This window comes from Molothrus ater, chromosome 5, assembly GCF_012460135.2.
Source record: "Molothrus ater isolate BHLD 08-10-18 breed brown headed cowbird chromosome 5, BPBGC_Mater_1.1, whole genome shotgun sequence".
NCBI classification, from domain to species: Eukaryota; Metazoa; Chordata; class Aves; order Passeriformes; family Icteridae; genus Molothrus; species Molothrus ater.
In genome coordinates this window covers 48,926,508-48,948,825 of record NC_050482.2, presented here as the reverse complement: position 1 = coordinate 48,948,825, position 22,318 = coordinate 48,926,508, and the positions used below count along the sequence as shown (strand labels likewise).

Below are 22,318 nucleotides of genomic sequence, written 5' to 3'. Positions count from 1 at the left end.
CGACCCTCTCCTGTCGCGGGTGTCTCCCTGCCAGGACCCGCGCGGCCACGCCCCTGCGCGCGCGCCGGAGATGTCAAAGGGGGCCGCGTGACGCCATCGCCGCGCGACTCCATCTTTGTCAGTGAACAAAATGGCGCCGTACTGCGTGCTGGCGGCTCGGCTGAGGGTGAGCGGCGGCGGCGGGCGGGGCAGGCAGCGGGCGGGACGGGCGGCGGGGATTGCGGCAGGGACAAGATCACTGCCCGCTGGGCAGCCACGAGGGCGGCCGCTCCCCCGCAGCCTCGGGGTCGGGCCGTCCCCGCCTCCGCGTGTAGGTCAGCGTGTCCCCGCTGCGGCCCCACGCCCTGTTTCCATGGCGATGGTGGGGCGGCCGCGGCTTTGGTGGCGGCGGCGTGGCCGCTGCTCGGTCCCTAGGGCAGGACGTCTCCCGCCACCGGGCCCGGCCGGCCGTCAAGGTGAGTGCAAGGTGAACGGGGCGGCGGGGACGCGGCCTGGCGCCGCCGCCTCGCCCGTCTGCCCGGACCCCGCTGCGGTGGGCTGGAGTCGCTGTCAGAGCCCCGGGCCTAACAGGGCAGAGAGCCCGAGGGCGCGGGCCCGAGCGCTGAAATAAAAGGTCTTTCCCCGGGGCAGGCATTTTTCTTTCCTTCATCTTTTATTGCTTCCCTTCATGGGCGTGCGGCAGCACAAGGTGACTCCTTGTTGTGTCCTTGGCTACTTTGCTTCCAAAATCCTCCTTTTAGTACAAACAGAGGCCCCTGGGTGACAAAGATGCCAGCCTCTCTGTGTGGGGAACTAGGACGGCTGAAGAAGCAGGCGGGTCAGACACATAAATTACCTTTTTTCCTGGGGCTGTGATAGAGGCTCTCGTAGTCTTGTTTGTCATGACCTCTAAAACTCACCTTCGCCAGTAATATGATCTTGTCAAAGAGATTGCCTTCCTTAAGACCTGGTTGTGTTTAGTGTCTACTCAGTAATAAAGTTTGCATATCTTTTAAGGCCTATAAGGCAAATATCAGGTGCAATTTTCTGTTTAGGGCTTCTAAGGGATAAGGAAGCCTTTGCTCTCTTGTGATAAAGGCAGGCAGTGTAACTTCTCAGTTTCCCACTGTGACCTTGGCCAATGTGTTCCCCTTGCTTAGGGAACTGAAGTAAAAATTTGGTTGGCTTTTAGTAGTCTAAAAGTCTTTTGTGAATCTTAATTCCAGTTTGGTAATTACTATCCTACTTCAGAGGTAGATGCTTTAGAAAAGTGTAGTAGTTTTTAAATTTAAATGAAAGTTACAGAATAGCACCATTTTGGTTAGGTTGGCATACTTGTTCTTACTTGTTAAATAGTTTTTAGTTAGTACTTTGAACAGAAATGACTACTCATAAAATGATGGTAAATCTTTTATTAGGGTAATGAATTGGTTCTTGTTTTATGCTGTGACATTGCATGAGAACAAGCAATCATTTGCTATAATGAAAATTGTATGATGCAAAACAAAGGCTGTGCTGGCACAGTCGATATGGGGAATTCAGCATTCCAGAAGGTTGTTGTCTATTATCAGGCAAGGGGTGCATATTTCTTTCTCCCCTGTGAAGTACTAAATCTGTGATTCTAATCACACATGCCTCTAGGTGATGTCTTTAGGAGCCAGGGGATTTTTGCCCCTGTGTAGCAGCCTAGAGATTAATGAATATGAGCATCATCTTGTCAATCACTGTGATAGTGCCAGCATTGACCATGGCACACATTGCTACTATTGGTTCTGTTTGCCTCCCATCCTGGAACTGTTTTGGAGCTGGAACTGCAGAGAAAGCTTGCCTCTGAGGGAAATAAATTGGAATTAACCTGATTTGAACTGACTGTCCTATTTAAAGTTCTAATAGCCTCAAAGGGTCAAGATCTCTTTTCTGCCTACCTAAAATAATGCCTTTAGTAGCATTCCATTTTTCAAGCTACATTGCCTGAAGATTGACTGAGAGGGAGGACGGTAAAGCTCTAAACTGCCTGAAATATCAGGTTTATTGAAGGCATTGTGGGTAAGTACTGAAATTATGCGTGGGCAGCTTTGTCTGTCTGGCAGAAATGTTGGGCAGGGCTAAACTGATCTTCGGAACCATAATTTTGGTTGCTGTTTTGAGGTGGGTCTAGAAAATGAGCCTGCGTTTACAATTTGATTATACCATGCTGCTTTTTTGCTTTTTTTTTTTTTTTTTTTTTTAAGGCTGAATCACGGTGAATGTTGGAAACTTGGCCAGTGTTCTTAGCTCAGGGAAGATGAGGAAAGATGGTATTTTGGGTTTCAGCTGGGATTTCTAGGACAGATTTCCCAGACAGAAGTGCACGTAACAGTTGCTACTCTTTTGAACATGAGCTTTTGCTCACTGGGCTCGTTCTGCCTTACCGGCTGCCAAAATGCAAGTTGTTTTCTGAATTCAGACTCCCCTTGCACCTGGAACATTCACTATAGTGAGAGCTAAATGCCTGATAGCTACCTTAAAATTTGTAAAGATCAGTGTTGGCTTCCTTACAGAGATTTCAGAAATAATGACCCATTTATTAGACTGGCTTTCTTCTGTCTTTAAAGGAAGCTTTTCACCTTGTGAAACACTAGTAGGCTTAGGAGCCATGTAATGATTACTGCCATTCCTTTTACTGAAATTTGAACAAGGACACTGCAAGCTGGAATAAGGGATTCATTGCCAGGTGAGAGGAGGTCACTGGGCAGCTGTTCGGTCAGCCTGGAAATAAACAGTTCCTGGATAAAAGGGAAAATTTATAGATTTATAGATTGCCTGCTTCTCTTGGCTCTTGGGCTCGATGCACTTCTCACTGCTGACTAAAAAAACACCATGGAAGCCCCCACAAAGCACTAGTACGCTCCCTCTCAGAGAAGGAGAAGAGTGAGAGGGAGTCAAACTGGGAACTGTCGGGCTTGTGACTTTTCCTTAATCTTGCAGTTCTCCCACCCTGTTTCTGAGGATGCAGTAGGAGAAGAACAAGGAGGGAGAAGAGACAGATGTGATGAGTGATAAAGTGTAAATTCTTTGTGAGGAGAGATCAGACTTTTAAACCTGGCAGTTTATACTTGTTGCTTGGTGCAACAAGTGGTAGATCCTTAGACTTGCTGGGTGCCAGCATGAGCAGAACCATATTGAATCAAATTAATTCCCAGCAGAAATACAGGATTAGGTTTATATCCTGGTAAAACGCAGATGGCACTTTTTAAATAGGTGCCTTTTAAAATTCTTATGTAGAGAAAAATGATTGTCTAGTCTGCTGAAGCTGATTGGTTTAGGCAGTTATTTTCCTTGGGTCATATTGACCATTACAGAAACTGACCTTCACTTTTCCAGACTTCTCCAGGTCCAGACAGAATCCTTCACCTTAAACACGCTCTCTTCCTGCTTTTGATGGTCTGAAGCTGTGGTCAGCAGGATTCAACTACTTTGTATTGCTGATCTTGATTACCAGCTGAACACTGACATAGTATTAGAAAAAATGTTACATTTCCTTGTGCCATTTCATGAAGTGAAAAGACCAATAGACATGTATGTTCAAACAGAAAAGATTTTACCTGAATTTTGTTTGAAAAGTTTTGTTGTACCTCTTTTTGGAGTGCCCTGCTTCAGATTTCTATTTTAATCAGCTTTGGTCCCAGGCAAGACTAAGATGCTATGAAGCCTGTGCTATTACTTTTATTTGCATATCTGTTCTTCTCTATGATGAATTAAGAAGAAATTATTGCATTAAACCACAATACATTTCCTGGCCTGGGAAAGAGATTGTTTTTCCATGAACAGTGATTAAATAGCTCAGTGGTTTTTTTCTAGCCACTCCAGCAGTTGGAGACTTTCACAAGACTGAATATCTTGTGATGTTAAAAAAAATAAAAGGCTAGAACAAAGCAAACATAAAAGTTATGTGGCTACTAGGTAAAGAGCAGCTTTGCCTAGTTTGTATGTTAAACAATGAGAAGCTGGGTAGTGTTTGTATTGGTGTGGGTGGTTGTTCTAGGCGGGGGGGGGTTTGTTTTTGTTTTTTTTTTTGCTGGTGGAAGAAGGAAAGGTCTAAGTCTGACACCTGTGATAAGTTCTGGAAGTTCTAGGATTAAAGTGCAGCACAGTGAAATTTGATGACTGGGCTTCCCATGCACTCATGGAGGAGCAGTGCCCTCTTTGTACCACCAGGTTCACTTCCCTCAGATACTCTTTCCATAATGGTGGTGTACAACTGCTATAAATCTTTCCTGCTTCTACCAAAAGCTCTTTCTAAAATGGCTGAGGATAGCTTGGTAAAAATGCAAACTGCACCCTTCTTGCTAGTGTGCTGAGTAGTGTGATCTTGCCTAGCTTTCCCCAAATTTTTGTTGCAAAAGATACTAAAAAGTGTTATCAAAAGGACAATAAAACAAGAGATTTTGATAAAAATTGGTGATGTCTCTTTGATTGTGATTATTTCAAGCAGTCTTTTCAATGCTGGTAACAAGAAAGTTGGAAAAAATATTCACACAGAAACATTAAAATGCTTGAACAGGTTTAAAGAATTAACTAGGCTTTTTTTGACAGTGGTAAAAAAACCCCCAGTGGTAGGTACAATAATTGTGTTCTGAACAAGGAATATTTACAATCACACATGCAAAAGGGGTGTTTAGTGTAACACTGCTACATTTATTAACCTGTATTTATCAAAACTTTGTAACTCTGAAAAAGCAGATGAATAGAAAAAGCGGGATTGAGATTAAGGTATAGTACTGGAGAAGGAAGAGTTCTGAACTCTTTTCTTCAGTCTGTTTCCAGACTTCTGATGCTGATGAGTGAGACTTTGAAAGCATGTAAGAAATGTGTGTGCCAAATCCTTGGAAGTTTTCCTGGAGGTTGCTCTCTGACTCAGTTTTCAAAGCTGCGTGAGAGCTTTTAGCCCTGGGCACTGACCCGTCTCTTTCAGGTCAGATGCTGTAAAGGTGCCTCGCCATAGCCTGCCCTTCTCCTGTGTTCCAGGAAACTGTCTCACTGTGGAGGCTGCCAAGTAAATTTGGGCTTTTTTTTTCACCTGGCACTTTCTGCTGATGCATTCAGCTCACAGTATAGTCCACCTGTCATGCAGCTAACTCACCTGTAGGATAAGTGCAAGGTTTTTCAGAGGCAAAAGGTGAGGGTGCCTTTGTGAGAGTGTGGAAAAGAGCACCAGCCAGGCTGGTGGAGCTGGTGAGTTGTTTTCCACATCTTGCTTCTCCTGCTCTGTGTTACATTGTAGACCAGGTCTGTACACCAAAGTCTCCTTGTGGAATTTAATATGTTTTGTAGCAGTATGGAGGGATCCTGCCTAGGAAACTTAGTATGTGATGGTGGAACAGAGGTGTGTCCAGTCAGAGTGGTGCTGTATCACCTGCCAATGTCAATTTCAATGTCAACTCAATGCCAGCAAGCAAATACTAGGGATAGTTTGCTTTAGGAACAGCATTGGTTCTTCACCATGACCCTGATGTGTCAGGAGCATAGCAGACTGGTGCTTTCTTGAGAATTGGCTCATCATTGCCTGAAAGCAGATTTCTCATTTGAAAGTGTAAGGCTCCTGGTGCAACAAAGAAAAATGTGGAATAATTTATTAAATGTTACCTGTCCTGGGTACTTTGGTGTTTCTGGGTACTTTGACTGTTTAAGATAATATGGAGTATTGTATGATGAAATATATTTGAGTGCCTTTGCATTCCTCAGTCTGTAAAATTCCAGTAATAAAAACTGAAAAACATTTTCAATTGATATGTTACAGAAATTCACTCTGCAGGGCTCCAGTTTTAATACTCTCCTTTTTTTCAGCATGCCTTGAACAGTGGGGTACGACGCTACCATGTTGCTCCTGTCCTGTGCCAGCGGGCCAAGGTGGCCATGAGCCACTTTGAACCTAATGAATACATCAATTATGAAAAATTGGAGAAGAACATCAACATTGTCCGTAAGAGGTAAGAGTGGAGAAGGGAAGAAAGGATGGGTCAGGATATTGAATTGAGCTCTGCAGTGACAGGAGAGGAAGAAAAAATTATTGCGGGGCCCTGGCACAAGGAATGTTTACCAGGGAAAGCAGCACTGAACAGTGGCAGTTGTAAATACAGTGAAGCATGAGTTGTAGTGTCTCCTTATAGTGGTGGGCCACTGTGGGAAGGGTTGAAGGATATGATGAAGCAGTGCAACGTGCAGAGAACAAGGCCAGTGCAGAGGAGGTGCTAGAAAGGGCTCCATCTTCTTTGTTTAATACCCTTATTGAGGAGTCTTCACATTGGCCCTTGCTTCTTTCTGGGGCAGCAGCGTGTGGGTCAGGGTTGTTAGAGGCTAATGCTTCTTTATGCTGTGTTCTGCTCTAGGTGTTAGGCATGGAACAAAGGGCTAGGAATTCATAGCATATGTAAACATAGTGACCTTAATCTGCTGATAGAGGCTTGTGTGCCTGCTAATTTGTCATTCCTGCTCCACTTACTGTGGCAATGGTTTGTATGACTTGTCCTTCAGTCTTTGTGTCCCTTGTTAAATGTGGTAGTTCTCATTTCAAGTTGTTGTGTTGATTTAGTTACTTCTCAGAAGATCTTGCTACATACATAAATAGATTCCTCAGCTGATACAGCTGCAGAATGAAAGGTCTGAGGTCATGAAGCTCCACTTAGTTGTATTTGCTGTGGGATCTGGTATTTGTGAATTGAATCTGACCTCTGTCTCACCTCTACATTTGCTGTCTTGAAGTATGACTCAAGGAGTGAACAGTCAATGTTTCTTTTACAGTATAGGAAGATTAGAAAAGAAAGCATAAAATTACATCAATTTCTATGTTTTTGAACTTTATGAACTGAACCCTTGTTTAACCATGTGCCAGTTGATATTTTAGTGCTGTAAGAAGAGCATGGAGGTTTCTCTGTCCTAATAGGTCTTAAGAGTCCGAGCAATAGAGGGAAGCATTCTATTACATGCTTAAAATGGCAAATGTTGAAGTACACAAGATGCAGATACTAAAATTATTCTCCCCAGGCTTGACCGCCCCCTGACCTTGTCTGAGAAGATTGTATATGGACACCTGGATGACCCAGCAAAGCAGGAGATCGAGCGCGGCAAGACCTATCTGCGCTTACGGCCCGACCGCGTGGCCATGCAGGATGCCACAGCTCAGATGGCAATGCTTCAGTTCATCAGCAGTGGGCTGCCAAAAGTGGCTGTGCCTTCCACCATCCACTGTGATCACCTCATCGAGGCCCAGGCAGGCGGTGAAAAGGATCTTCAGAGAGCCAAGGTCACTATTGCAGAGGCGTAACTTCTGTCTGTTTGGAAATGTCCTTCCAGTTGAAGGATGAGCTCATTTTAAAATTTTTCCCCATAAGGACAGCCAGGAATCAGATATGATAACAGATTGCCTGTGGTGGTCAGCTCTGTAGGTCAGATGCAATGAAGAAACAGACTAAATGGATTTTTGGGAGTTTTTCACCTCAGATTCACCCATTACATGGTTTAAAGGACCATGAATGTGGGAAGAGCTAGTCTTAAGTTGTTAGTGATGGAAGCCCAGATCATTTGTGTTCTAGAGAAGATATTTCAGCTAAAGAAGAGAAAAAATAATTTCCAAGAGAAAAAAAAGGAAGTCAGATTACTCTATGTTGCAGTATGGCAGTGGGAAAAACCTAATGAACATATGCCTGCATTGCACTGGTCCCCCACTGTGAGGGGGAGGCAAGTAGTTACTTTCCCAAACCATTTGCTACTGATTATCTGAAGAGCAATAACTGAATCATGTGCAGCTTTCATGGCTTATGGGTATAGTATAAAAGTGTGTAAAAGTATGGAGGATGTTGGGTTTTATGTGGTAATTTCAAAGTGTTGTTTGTCCGACTGCTGATACAGTGCCATTTTAAAATTTTCTACTCAACTGTTTTACTGCTTATTCCTCCCCAAATGAGCTTCTGTAATCTATAGACACATTTATCTCTGACCAACATACCACAATGCCAAGGAAATCTTGTGACTCTGAGTGGGCTTAGCCAAAGTCCACTGTCAGAGCCAGGAGGAATTGCACCTGGAATGTTGATACCAGAATTTACCAACAGTAAACAGGAGTCAGCTGCATTTTAAGATTTTAGTCCATATCTACTCTCACACAGCACTTGTGGTGTTGAAGTATCTGCTTTTGGCTTTCTTCAGTGGGCCACAATAAAGCAACTTGCACCACTCAGGAGTGATTTGGCGAGTTCTTGCTCTGCTTGTCTCAGTCCTAAGTTGTGCAATTAACAGTTTGAGACTTAACTAAATCAGACAATTTCTTTTCTCCTGTTCACCTCCTGTTTTCCCTTTTCCCCTATTCCTGCATTTATTCTCCATAGGGCAATTATATTTGCTGCAGCCCTGAATTGAGCTGAGTCCCTTCTTTGCCATCCACTCTGAGCAAAGCAAGTAAAGGTCCTGCCTTCTTCTGACTGGTTTCTGCTGCTGCCAGCTGGCACACAATGAATGCTGGCAGGCCAGAGGGTGGTTTGGGTTTACTGGGGGAGGGATGCACAAACAGAGTGGAGTGACCCAACTCCCAGTGGAAAACAAGGCTTAAAGAGCTGCTGCAGCCTCTTGGGAAACTTCAGCAAATGTGTGCTGAGACAATTCTTCAATTATCTCATTTCCCCTTTCCCTTTATTCTGAAGCTTAGCTGCATGAGAACGGTCTTTAAGAAATTCTCTCCTTCTAGTGCTTATCTTATCTACTCCAGCACTCTTCTGCCAAGAACTGTTAGGATATAATAGTGTCATACTTCCTTGGCAACCATGGTTTTTCTCACAAGCAATTTTCACGGTGTGACCTCCACCAACAATGGTGACAGTGCAGCAAGAAAGACAGCATTGTGTGAGCCTTAAAGAGGGGACTTGCTAGAATGACAAATGACACTCACCAACTCCCCTGGCAGTGATCACTTCGAGTTCCATTTCTTAATCTGTAAAAATAAAGCCAGAATATTTATCTAAGGGATTTGAAATGTCTCCAAAGCATCTGCATAGGAAAAAGAACACCCGGTAGAGAAGGAAGGAGGGGCTAGAATGAGTGAGGGAAACAGGTTAAAAAAACCCCCCTGAGAATAGGGAAAGTGAGCACAGCATTTTTAAATGTCTTATTGGCAGGGTTTTCCTTAAATTGTGCTGTTTGGAATTAGAAACTAAAAAACTTTTAGTAGAGCTACAAGTGGGATGCAATTAAATGGTCTGTTACAGCTGTCTGTCAAACAGTCTTAATCTTAACCTTTTGGTTTTAAAAATTATGTGCAACTCCTTCCAGCTGCTGCAAAACTGGGAAGCAAACTACAGGCAGGCATGTGAAAGAAAGGAATGTGTTTGAACAAGCTTTTGCTGTATGGAAGAACAAAATGTGGTACTAATGCTCTGTGCTTCCCTGTGTGAATAGGACATAAACCAGGAGGTGTACAACTTTCTGTCAACGGCTGGTGCCAAGTATGGAGTGGGATTCTGGAAACCTGGGTCAGGAATCATTCACCAGGTAAAGTGTGTGTGTCTTTGCAGTCTTTGAACATGAGTGGGTCTTTCACCTTAGGGTGGAGAGAGAGCTCAAGTGCAAATCTTTAGAGAATTTCACTGGTTTAGGGAAACAACTTGCTTTGCTCGAGGCAGGCGAGGTTTCTTACTTGCTCTCTCAGTTATCTTGACCACAGTGCAGTTTTTTTTAAAGGTTATTTTGGTCAAACTGTAACCTGATGTATCATTAGGTAGTGCCAACAGCATGCCATGTGAATTACAGAAGCTTGAAATACCTTAACTGCTTGTGGGCTGGCTCCTCCTAGTACAATTAAGACTGTAAGGTGAGGCCATGAAGCTGGCTACATAGGGTTAATGTGAATTGCTTTTGGTGGTAAGGAAAGCAGCCTTGGGAACATACTTTTTTTAGGATTATTATGTATGCATTTAGTTCTATAAAACCCAGAAGAGTATATGAGGACACAACAGAGCAGCGTACTTCAAGTACTCAGGAGTGGCAACACATAAGGAGTTGCTAGGTGAATTTGAATAAAATGCAAAACAGTTTCCAAGTCTGAGATTCTCTTGTTATTACACTTGGATCTAAAAAAGAATATGACAGTCCCAAAATAATTTACCACTTGATGAGGCTTTTTGTTTTTTTAAAGCAAACACCTCTGTCAGGATGTCCCTAACTTGCTTGCAGTTGGTTTGCTTTGAGGGTCCAGTAGTCATTTTTCATTGTTCCTCTGAGTCTCAGGCAGCAAAAGTTGAAGAGCAGCATGAAGCAAAAGGAGTAGAGGAGAATGGATGACTGGTAAGCCTCCTGTCAGCAGGGAACTTGTGACCAGGTGCAGTCAAGAGCTCTCTGCTATATTTTCCTAGCTACAAAATGAGTTACTAAGGTTACCTTAACTTAATGTGACGCAACGGATGAACTCTTCAAAAGGTTATGGGAACACCTCGGGTCATTTGTGTTCCAAAGCCACTCGTAACATCTGTCATGTGGCAACATAGCTCTGTGCTGAGGTTACTAGTCTTCTTGTGGCTGACTTTCTCTGGCTGGAGGAAACTGGTCCTGTTGTATAGCTTCAGGTACAACTGTGCCAAAGTGAGGCCTTGAGAGTGACTCTTCTCACACAAATATGTTGATGTGGCTACAAGAATATAAAGCTGAAAGTTCTGAAAGCAAAGCCTTTGTCTTTTTGGTAAAGGACTGCCTTAGTTCTGTTCAAGCTGTTCTGTGATGCATGTGCTGTGAGTTCTGTGCTTCCCAGAAAGGCTGTTCCTAGTGTTGGTGTGGCACATATGCAGTGGGACGTTCATTAGCTTGAGTTCTCTACAGTGTTGCTACCACAGAAGTCTCATTTTTTCTTTGAGAATGGTTTTGTGGTTTTGTTAATAGTTGAAAAGTCTTTCATGGAACTGGTAGCATCAGTAAGGGAAGGGCAGTGTCTTGGTGAGAAGTTCCTCTGTGTAATTGAGTTTTGGTTGGCAGCATGGATTGGAGGAGCCTATTGGTATTCTACTGCTATGGAGCACAAAGGCTGTGGAAGGATAAGTGCATTGGATAAGTGAACTGACTTGCTCAGCTGTTAACTAAGGGTGTGGAGATTATGGAACAGACTCTTGAGGCCTAACAAAGGTAGCACCTTAGCAAAAGCCTAAACTGGAAGGAAAAAGAGGAGATTGTTTTCTAATTTTTTTATTATTCTGAGATGAGCAAGGATCCTGGGGCTGAGACTTGGTACCTTGTTTTGTCATTACATCCTCCACAAGGAGTTTGAAACAAAAGAGATCAAAATTTCCAATCCAGCCCAAATTCATTTATTTTCTTGCTATTGAAATCTGCAAATACAAACTGATCTAAACTCTTGTTTTTGTTTTCTTTCTGCTGTCTTCCCCCTTCTTTCCCACAAAACAAGCAAGCAAACAATCCATTTTTATTTTCAGATCATTCTGGAGAACTACTCCTACCCCGGGGTTATGCTGATCGGCACAGACTCGCACACCCCCAACGGAGGTGGCCTGGGTGGAATCTGCATTGGTGTGGGTGGAGCTGATGCTGTGGATGTCATGGCAGGAATCCCTTGGGAGCTCAAATGCCCAAAGGTAGGAGCAGAAGGAATATGAAGCTTTGATGCCAAGGGTGAGATACATGATGTGTAAGGAGCATTGATTTTCAAGCACTGTGTATATAAGTGTGACAGGAATACACCCCACAGCAGAACTATATACTGTTACCTTTCTGACAGGAAGTGATGCCAGTATTTTTTTTTCCCTCATTGCTGTTGCTCAGGTTATTGGTGTAAAGCTGACTGGCAAGCTCTCAGGCTGGACTTCTCCTAAAGATGTGATCCTGAAAGTGGCTGGCATCCTTACTGTCAAGGGTGGAACGGGCGCCATCATTGAATACCATGGACCGGGTGTGGATTCAATCTCCTGCACAGGTAAGTCAACACAGATCTCTTAGCTGAGTGGATTGTTGGAGGAGCTGGGTGTTGAGCTATCTGTGGAGGCTGGGAAGGGAACCAAACAAGAAGTACCAAATGTTTTCCCTTAGCCTGGCCCAGCAGTTTGTACATGGCAAACTGGAAGAGTGGTGTAACAAGATAGCACTCCCTCTCAGTGACCTCTCTCCAATAAACCTTCTTGTGATTTTGAGAACATGAATGGTTAATTGTGAAGAATCCTGTAAGATGGTGTGTCAGGATAAGAATAAGGGTGGATGTATTCCAGTGTAAACTTAGAGGGTGGAGATGTCAGCAATAAAGGAATGATGTATTCATTTCAGCCTAAAATAGGCTGTGAATAGAAAAAAGAAACAGGTTAATGGGAATATATGTGTGACAGCTGCTAAACAAAGAGCAGAGGTTCTGAGACTAGAAGGCAGTTTGTAACACACAGTTTATACTAGCTAATTGTGGATTTTGGGTGCTGAATTTGAACTAGCAAAAATTGTAGTTCTCTGTAATATGCTAGTTAGGACTAAACTCCAAGAAATGTCTTCCTTTAGCTTGATATGCAGCCTTCAAGCTGGACTTCTCTCAATTTGCATGACTTGGCTACAACTTAGAATACTTGGTTTACAAACTGAGAGCAATTTGGGATTTTTCTTCTATGAAATCAGAGGAATTTTATATCTGCTTCTAGCTTGTTAAATATAAAACAGGAGCTTCTACAGCTTCATTGCTGTGTCCTTGAAAGAGATGTGCTATGTTCTGTCACTGGAAGCATTTTATTCAGCCCATTAAATTTCTCACAAATATCTGGCTCCTCCAGTTAAAACAAATGAGATGGTAGGGAGGGACAGAACACTCATTGAAGGTAGCAGAGACACTGCTCACTGCTGTAAATTATTTGATGCTCCGTGCAAACAGGAGTTCCTTGTTATATCAGTATCTGCATGTATCAGTGTAACTTTTGGCTCATTCCTTCCACAAGAGTCTGGTCACAGGCACTGTATTGATCAGAAACATAGGGGGCTGACCCAGCCATTATATTGTCAGTGTCCTCTCAGCTGTGGCTTTAGGTTTCTGTGGCCGATGCGCTGATTTCTTCTAGATTTGCTGTCTTTTGCATATACTGACTTTTGGAGAATTGAGTGGCCTTGGACTTTCTCATTTGACCCCGTGGTCTCTTCTCCCACTTCTCTAGGAATGGCAACAATCTGCAATATGGGGGCTGAAATTGGAGCTACCACGTCGATCTTCCCTTACAATGAACGCATGAAGAAATACTTGGGCAAGACTGGGAGAGCTGGTAAGAGGATTTGGGGGTAGAAGTATGGGTTTCATGTGAAGGTGAATTCTGGGAGCAGTATTCTCCTGTGGTGTTGTCTGATGAGATTTTTGACCTTGTGTGGTCCTGTAGTTCATCTGCTACAAGCAGGGAGTCTGTAGATGAAGTGGCTAGGGAATTACACAGTTGATGCCCCCTGTGTTTAGTTATTCTAGACTTCTTTTTCTCCCTCATATTTGCTGCACTTTTAAGATCTTCCTTCTTTCTTATTCCAGATATAGCTGCACTAGCAGATGAATTCAAGCAACACTTGGTACCAGATTCTGGTTGTCACTATGACCAGGTGATAGAAATCAACCTCAGTGAGGTAAGGCTTCATTTCTTCTGCCATTTTGAATGCTGTGATGTGACTCTGCTTTGTGTGACTGAAGACCAAACTGGGAGTTTGATACAACACCCCTGATGCTGTGCTAGAATGTGTAAAATACATTCAGGTCTGCTTCACCTACAGCTTGTGCTCCAGTTTTCATGTAGGAGAATCTTAGTTAAACAACTTCCAGATAGAGCTGTGAAAGGAATTGATTTGCTGCTGTGTTTTGGGGTTATTCTTTGCTGCTGTGATTTCTGACTTTGTCACTGTTTCTTAAAGCTGAAACCGCATATCAATGGACCTTTCACACCAGACCTGGCGCACCCTGTGTCAGATATTGGTGCTGTGGCAGAAAAGGAGGGCTGGCCTGTTGATATCAGAGTTGGTGGGTAGCATTTGCTCTTTCCTCTGCCTTTGTACTTGTGGCATAAACATTGTTGTCTTGGGATAAGCTGTTGGTCATATAGCTTGGGATCCAGTTTTTTCACTGCTTCTCTATGTCCTTTGACTTTGGTGCAGTGTCATCTGTTCATGGCGATATAAATTTTCTGGGAAAAGTAGTGACCACATGGGACAAGTGTGTAGGATGAGATCCAGGATAGTAGGAGGGATTTTAATCTCAAGAGGTACACCAGGTTTCTTCCATTTTTGAAACGCTTGAATGTTTGGATTGACAGGAATGTTACCCATTGAAGATCATTTTTATTAAAAGTCTGTGGTATGGATTTACCTGTTGCAGAGAGTTGTCTTGAGCATGATTGTCAGCACTCCCAGCAGTTGGCTGTTGAACTCTTGGGACCTAGTAAAGTTAGTGCTTGCTGTCCTAAAAAGCAGGCTTGTAAATGTATGTACCTGCTTTTGGGATGGTAGTTTGTGGGCTGACTTCTCAACTGTTGCTCATGGAGTAGAGGAAGGAATGAAAAGAATGGAAATACATTGTAAAGCCATGTCCCAGGTGGGAAGTGTTACAAATAGGATACAGTTACAGTAGCTGTAACTGAGAGAGAATTTTTATTTTGCTGCTTAGCACCAGAATGCTGTCAGGATGGTACAGCATGTCGTCCTTGTGTGGTCTTCATACTATACTGAAGATGTTTTCTTTTTCTCCATTTCTTGCCATCTTGATTTAAAGCTTTTTCTTGTCTTTGTGGAACAATACCTCTCTTTGGTTATTTGCTTAACCAGAGTGCAAGTAGGTGACACTCAGGTCTTGTTAAACAGTAACCTAGTCAGATTAGACTAGTGACTGAGTAGTGTGTTCTGACTGTGCAACCTCCAGAGCTGGACAAGGGACTGCTTGTGACCACACTATATCAATGGGAGGCTTGGCAGTGTTGGTACCTGAAACCCTCTCAGTTTCTTTATCAATGGACAAGGTGGTTATCCCTTGTTTGTTCTTCTGGGAGATGGGTCAGGGAGAATCTTCCAAGTACCAGGGCTGCAGTAACCACCCCCCTGTTTCTGTCAAACACCACAGGCTTGATTGGCAGCTGCACCAACTCCAGCTATGAGGACATGGGACGCTCTGCAGCGGTGGCAAAACAGGCACTTGCACATGGATTGAAGTGCAAATCCAAGTTCACCATCACACCAGGCTCAGAGCAGATCCGTGCCACCATTGAAAGGGACGGTTATGTGAGTATGGCTGCTCTTTGCACTTCCAAACAGAAAGGGTTAAATTCTTCAGGACAGTACTCAGGGGGCCAAGTTAACTAATGGAAACCTCCTGAACTTTGTCTTCACTTACTGCTGGAGGTGCAATTACTGATGTAGTAGCTGGTCCTGTGCTACTGTGCCTCTGGGTCCTGCCATCATCTTGACAGTGTTTTGACCTGATATCTTTACTACCTGGGCATGTAAAAACAGGATTAGAACTGAACAAGGCTGAGGCAGTTGTCAGGAACTGGGGCTCTGAGGAGAGAAAAGCATAGCAAGGGATACCTCATGCTCCTGGGATTCTGTAGATGGCCATGGCTGACAAAAGGCTGCAATCTACTTTTATCCCAACATATAAAGAGAGCATGCTCTTTTGTTGGAAGGTGGTTCCCAATTTCGACCAAATTTATGGCAAAACTCATACTGGCTTTAAAAGGAATGCGTCTGTTGAGGAACTGTTACCTACTTTCTGTGCATAAAATGTTGCTTTAATTAGCTTTACTATTTAGTAAATTTTTGATGCTGTCATAGTGTGAGGACCAAGTTTTTACATATGGATATGTCCAGCCAATGTTTGATGGCTCTTCTAACCAACTCCTACCTTTCAAGTCATACCTTTCCTTACCAGCTGCCCCCTTCATTGAGTTGTTTGCTGAGTAGACTGAGCAGGCACACATACTTGCCTGCACTGTTGCCAGTTCTCTCCTTACATGGACAGGAAGTCTATAGAATATTAATCAGACCAGACACTGCACTTCAGTCAGATGTCTGTAAGTAGCTGGATTGCTCAAGTTGAAGCAGGTGGAGAATGGGAACATCATGGCAAGTCATCCTGTGCTCTGACCCAGTCTTAACTTACAGTCTTACTGGGGTCAAACCCCATGTATTTATAAAAGTGGCTCAAAACTGAAACAAGGAAGGGAATTTTCTCAGGCTCAGTGCTTCCTGTTAGTGTCTTCTTCCCCTGAAAGAGCAACCCCAGAAACTCATTCCAGGCATTCTATGGTAACAAAGTTATTTTCTGCCCCCAGGCAAAAATCCTGCGAGAAGTTGGAGGGCTGGTTCTTGCTAATGCTTGTGGGCCATGCATCGGCCAGTGGGACAGGTAAAATGACAGTTGGACCTCACTCTAGCTCTGTGTCTTTTAGCTTCCAGAATGCTCTGTGAAGCCTGATTTGATTGTAAATACAACACACTGGTAATTAAATGTTTAAAAACCAGCTAGCCATAGCTGTCTGGTATGTACGGGAGGAGGCAAAAAGAAGGACTACAGATTTAAATTGAGCCTTTAGGTGAATAAAGCTGCAGAATGGACACACATTCTGGAGGCTTTTTGTAGAAGGCAAAGAATGGGGAGAAAGATTTGTTGTCTATGAGAGGGTGGACTGAAGTTTGTATGGGCCTTTTAAAATAGAAAAATTGAATTGGTCCAGCTTCAGTCATTGGAGTGGCAGGGAGAATAATTCCCAATAGAAGGGATGGGAGGCACATTTTTATGTTGCTTCATCACGGCTGACCATGGGATATCCAAAGACAATGTGCTTAGTTGATTATTGTTCAACAGTGAACAACATGAGCTGTGAAAACTACTGCAAGAATCAGTGTTTGACTTGGGTTTGCATTCATTCATTTTGGGTCTGTGCTTAAGGGGGGAAAACATGTACAGGCAACAGCTCCTGTTTCTAAGATAGTGATTGCTGCCTAAACCAAGCTGGGGGATTCTAGCAGTAAGACATCTAGAAGCAATATTCCATTTGGCTCTGATGAGAATGTTTGCTTCTTTTACAGGAAGGACATCAAGAAAGGAGAGAAAAATACAATAGTTACATCCTACAACCGGAATTTCACGGGTCGCAATGATGCCAATCCAGAGACTCACGCATTTGTGACTTCTCCAGAGGTAAGAAACAGCCAGAGGAGGGGCTGTGGAATAGTTCAGGGCACCTGCAGAAGAGGCCCAGTGTGCCTTGTTTAGTAGCTTTTGGCTGGTGGCTTTGAGACTTAGATGTAGGACTTCCAGGTGAAGTGATGGGACATAGAATATGCCTTTAAATTTGTCTTTGTTTTTTCTTTCAGATTGTCACAGCCCTGTCCATCGCTGGCACTCTAAAATTTAACCCTGAGACAGATTACCTGACAGGAGCAGATGGGAAGAAGTTTAAACTAGAGGCACCTGATGCAGATGAGCTGCCCAAACTGGTAACTGCTCTGTCTGGGGGCAGAGGGAGGGAAGACCTGACACTAGCAGTGTTTTCTTTATACTGAGGGAACTTAGAGGCAGTGACCTCTTTCTTGACACATGATGGTAGAGCCAGAATGGGTGCAGTTGGCTGTATTGGCTTGCTCTTCACATGCTGTTGGGGATGGCTGAGGCTGATGATTTTCCTTTCTTCTTTGGAAGGAGTTTGACCCAGGCCAGGACACCTACCAGTACCCTCCCAAGGATGGCAGTGGGCAGCGCGTGGATGTGAGCCCCACCAGCCAGCGGCTCCAGCTCCTTGAGCCCTTTGATAAGTGGGATGGCAAGGATCTAGAAGACATGCTGATCCTCATCAAGGTCAGGAACAAAGTGGGGGAGCATCAGCTATGACAAGTCTGCTTGAACAGGGGTTTGCACAGCAACTGCTAGAGGCTTTGGATGTGCCTTTGGGATACCTGATTCCCTCCCCTACAACCATGTTGTTACAGAAAGGGAAGCAAGGGGTCTTCCTTTCTTCCAGGTGTTTCTTTCTGATACTTCTTTCTGTTATAACTAAGTGACTCTTCTCCTTTGGGCTAGTGGTTTGCTAATACCATGCAAAAGCAGGCTTGTTATAGCATGTAATATGATCCTGTCCAAACCATGCAGTCTGCAGAATTTGTCCCAGTTACAACCTACAATGAAAAGGTGGATGGGTTCTTTAATTAGCATCTCTAATACTGACTGTTCTAAGATGTATTTTGTCTGAAATGAGGTCATTGGGAACTTCTCATACATCAGTATGCATGTTCTGTTCCCACTTTATAGAAAGAGAAATTACTTCACACTTGTTAAACATTGCAATTTGCTGTTTCAATGGAGACATGGGTTTCTCCTCACTGCCTGAGGTGAGTTAACAGATGGAAACTTCAGTTGATATGGTGAGAGGTTCTGAAATGCAATCCCTTATGAAGTGACCTTTGGGAACATTCCTGATTCTCAGTGACAGAGTTGGATGTACTCCCAAGGGCCACACTGCTGTGCAAAAGTTATTGACAGAGGCAATTCCTTTATAAGCACTTTAGAACTTACCAGTTGGAAGGCCATTATCTCTGGTTGGGAATTCTGTTCTTACAAGCTGAGAAGGCTTATGTGCAGTTTGGAAACTGAGAGGGTAACACTTGGCATCTTGTTGAAGTTCCCCAGCAGGGAGGCTGGGCTGTAGCAGGAAGGGCTTAATTGCTTTTTGTACCTGAACAACCTACTGCTGAGGGAAGTGAGAACACAGCAGGAGATGTTATGGCTAAGCTAATTTTTGTAATTTACCCTTTGGAAAAGGGATGTTCTTCTTACCCAATGCATGCAGAATGACCACTGTGTTCTGCTTTAGAGTGCCTTGTTTCTGTAACTGATGTGCTTTTCTGGGGTTTATGCCTTTAAAAAGAGATATGATGATCACATCATATCTCTTTTGAAAGGGACCACAGTGGGTCATCTGGTCCAACCTCCCTGCTCAAGCAGGGTCATCCCAGAGCATATGGCATAGGATTGTGTCCAGATGGTTCTTGAATATCTCCAGTAAGGGGGACTCCACAGCCTTTCTGAGCAATCTGTTCCAATGTGGTCACTGCACAGTAATGAAGTTCTTCCTCATGTTCAGGTGGAACTTCCTGTGCCTCAGTTTCTGCTCCATTGCCTCTTGTCCTATTGTTTGGCACCACTGAGCAGAGGCTCCACACTCTTGACACCCTCCCTTCAGATACTTACAGATATTGTAAATGAAAGGTCCCCTCTCATTTGTCTCTTCTGGAGGCTGAACAGGAGATGGTTCAGTCCCTTAATCACCTTTGTCACCCTCCCCTGTACCTGCTCTAGGGGCTCCATGTCTCTCTTGTACTGGGGAGCCCAGAACTGAACACAGCACTCCAGAGGGCTAACTAGAGGGACAGGATCACTTGTCTTGACCTGCTGGCAATGCTCTTCCTAATTCACCCCAGAATACCATTGGCTTTCTTGGCCACATGGGCACACTGCTGGCTCATGGACTGCTTGTTGTCCACCAGGACCCCCAGGTCTTTCTCTGCAGAGCTGCTTTCCAGCAGCTTGTGCATGGAATTACTCTCTCTGAGGTGCAGGACCCTGAACCGGCCCTTGCTGAACTTCAGACAGTTCTCTGCCCACCTCTCTAACCTGTTGAGGTCTTTCTGAAGGGCTGCAGAGTCCTCTGGAGTATCGACCACTCATCCCAGTTAATGCTTCACAGTTACAAGAGTTGAGGAAGAGTCAAGTACATTAGTCCATCCTGAGACATTCTTCTCTTCTGCTACGCTTTAGGTAAAAGGGAAATGCACCACTGATCACATTTCTGCAGCTGGACCGTGGCTCAAGTTCCGTGGCCATCTGGACAACATCTCCAACAACCTGCTCATTGGCGCCATCAACATCGAAAACGGCAAAGCCAACTCTGTGCGCAACGCATTAACCCAGGAGTTTGGCCCAGTCCCAGACACAGCCCGGTACTACAAGGTGAGACCTTCCCCTGACACGTCTATTTTAAGAGGATGTTTACACTTTGGGCAGTCTGTGCCAAATAGAAGGATCTCACCGTCCTGCTCTCAAGTAACAGCAGCTGTGAATTCATTCAGCACTGAGGCATTTTCTTGGTACTTTCTCTAATGATTGCAGTTCCTGTAGGAGATTCTGTCCCTACCTGCTATGGGGAAAAAGGGAGGAAGATCTCGTGACTCAGAGGGGACCAGAGATCATATACGAAAGAGGAAGAACACCTTTAGGCTTTGCACACCTTACAAGGCATGGGTGTCATCAGACGAACTAAATCTTGCCTCCTGGAATGCTTCACCTCTGACCAGTCTAATGTTTAAATAAATTATAGTCTTATCCTATTTATTCTTTAACACTAGGCTTCAAATCTCAAGAAATATCCTTTTACCCTCTGGACAACTTGGCATTTGTTTCCGATTGGCTCTTTCAGTAGAGAGAAGTTAAAAATTTCCATGTCCCTTCCAGAAGTAGAGCAGAGGTCATGGCTTGTGCCAACACTGGTCTGGCATAGCATGATGGAAGGAGAGGTGGCAGGAAAAGGAAGGAAAATATTTGCTCTGGATCCCAAGAGCAATCCTCCTCAGCCCTTGTCAGCAAGGATGGCAGTGCCTAACTACTGTGAAGCACTAAACTTTATTTCTCTCCTTTCTCAGAACCCAAGGGAGTCTTCTGGGAGGTGTCATAGCATAGCAATGTCAGTAAAATGCTGAAATTAGATGTGTGGGTGGGTATTTATTGCCAATTCCTCACTTGAGTGGCTGCACAAATGTAAATCTGTCTTTTGTCACAGAAAATGGGTATCAAATGGGCAGTTGTTGGGGATGAAAACTATGGTGAGGGATCAAGCCGGGAGCATGCAGCATTGGAGCCACGTCACTTGGGAGGAAGGGTCATCATCACCAAGAGCTTTGCCAGGATCCACGGTGAGTCAGGCTTCCCCTATGGTGTTTGTAAACAGGATGTGTTCAGTTTGAGTGGAAGTGGTGTTTATACCTTGCCCAGGGCTCAACACCTCCAGGCATGAACCCTCCCTGCTGACAGATGGCAAGGTCCCTCCTGTCAGGACTCCTGTTACATACCTGGTTGCATATGCCACAAACAACGGATATCCTGATTTTGCTACAAAGATAGTAATCTAATCGTTGTTGGAATAGTAGTGTGAGCAGGCAGAAGGTAATCATGCTTCCCTGGGATGGGATGTTACAAGTATGGTTGGTGGTTTGTTCTCTACAGAAACCAATCTGAAGAAGCAAGGTCTACTGCCTCTGACTTTTGCTGATCCAGCAGACTATAACAAGATTCATCCTGTGGATAAGCTGAGCATTGTGGGGTTGAAAGACTTTGCACCTGGAAAGGTAACTGTCTGGGTGACTTGTCATGCACTTGGGGGCAGGGACATGCCACTGATGGGGATCATTGGTGAGTTGTGTGCTTGTGAGGCAGCACTGGCACTGATGAGCAGTGCAGCCTGCCAGCCTGGTGAGACACAGTGGGCTGGGACACACAGGGCAGGTCAGAATCAGTGGTGTTCTGAACAGTTAAGAGAAACCTTTGTACAGTACTCTGAATTCCTGGACATGTTGACTTAAGCCACGGGTGTTCCCTAGAAGGAACTGCAACCTTTTATTTTAAGATCCACCCTGAGCTGGAATTTTCCCTTTTCAGCCCTTTAAAACCATGTAGAAATTTTCCTGCAAGAAGCTTCAGATAACCTTGTCCCTTGAAAGAGAAGGGAAAATAAAACTGTCTTCTTCCTTTAGCCTCTGAAATGCATCATCAAGCATCCCAATGGGAGCCAAGAAACAATCATGCTGAACCACACCTTCAATGAGTCGCAGATCGAGTGGTTTCAGGCTGGCAGTGCCCTGAACAGAATGAAGGAGCTGCAGCAGAAATCAAGCTAAGTGCGCACAATGCCCCAGTGCACTGGACTCGATTCAGCTTTGGCATTTTCATGAAAGTGCAATTCCATGCCTACTGTTGGAATAAATGTCTGATCAAATGTAACCATAGCTTCCTTTTTGTTATGGTACTTCCTCTTCACTGACACTATGAAAAGGGAGTGCAGCTAGGCTTACTTTTGTCTTTTAAATTCCCCGGCTTCCTTTTTCTATTTTGGCTCAATTTCAGTTCTCACACAGTTATTTATATTTGGAAATAACCAGCAAAGGTGGGTTTGTCTGCTCAGTTGGTTGTTTTCTGCCCATTCACTTTACTGATGGCTAAAGACTTAAAATGAAAATAAAGAATGTGACCGTCTCTTCTGTCATGCGTTATTGTATTCATCATCCTAATCCCCCTCATTGTTTTTGGGAGGGTGGGAAAGAACTTCTTCCA

At 44.1% G+C, this 22,318-nt stretch overlaps 1 protein-coding gene across 1 annotated transcript; it reads left to right on the top strand.

Annotated features, from left to right (window-relative positions):
• Nucleotides 1–65: 65 nt before the first annotated feature.
• On the top strand, nucleotides 66–22,240 carry ACO2 (aconitase 2). Its single transcript, XM_036401674.2, has 18 exons — nucleotides 66–166; nucleotides 5,806–5,948; nucleotides 7,003–7,261; nucleotides 9,406–9,498; nucleotides 11,427–11,585; nucleotides 11,773–11,923; nucleotides 13,131–13,235; nucleotides 13,490–13,581; nucleotides 13,864–13,969; nucleotides 15,062–15,219; nucleotides 16,272–16,345; nucleotides 17,029–17,140; nucleotides 17,317–17,439; nucleotides 17,642–17,797; nucleotides 19,754–19,945; nucleotides 20,772–20,904; nucleotides 21,215–21,336; nucleotides 21,742–22,240. Exons 1-18 carry the CDS (start codon nucleotides 131–133, stop codon nucleotides 21,883–21,885), a joined length of 2,358 nt encoding a protein of 785 aa, XP_036257567.1. The 5' UTR covers nucleotides 66–130; the 3' UTR covers nucleotides 21,886–22,240.
• Nucleotides 22,241–22,318: the final 78 nt, after the last annotated feature.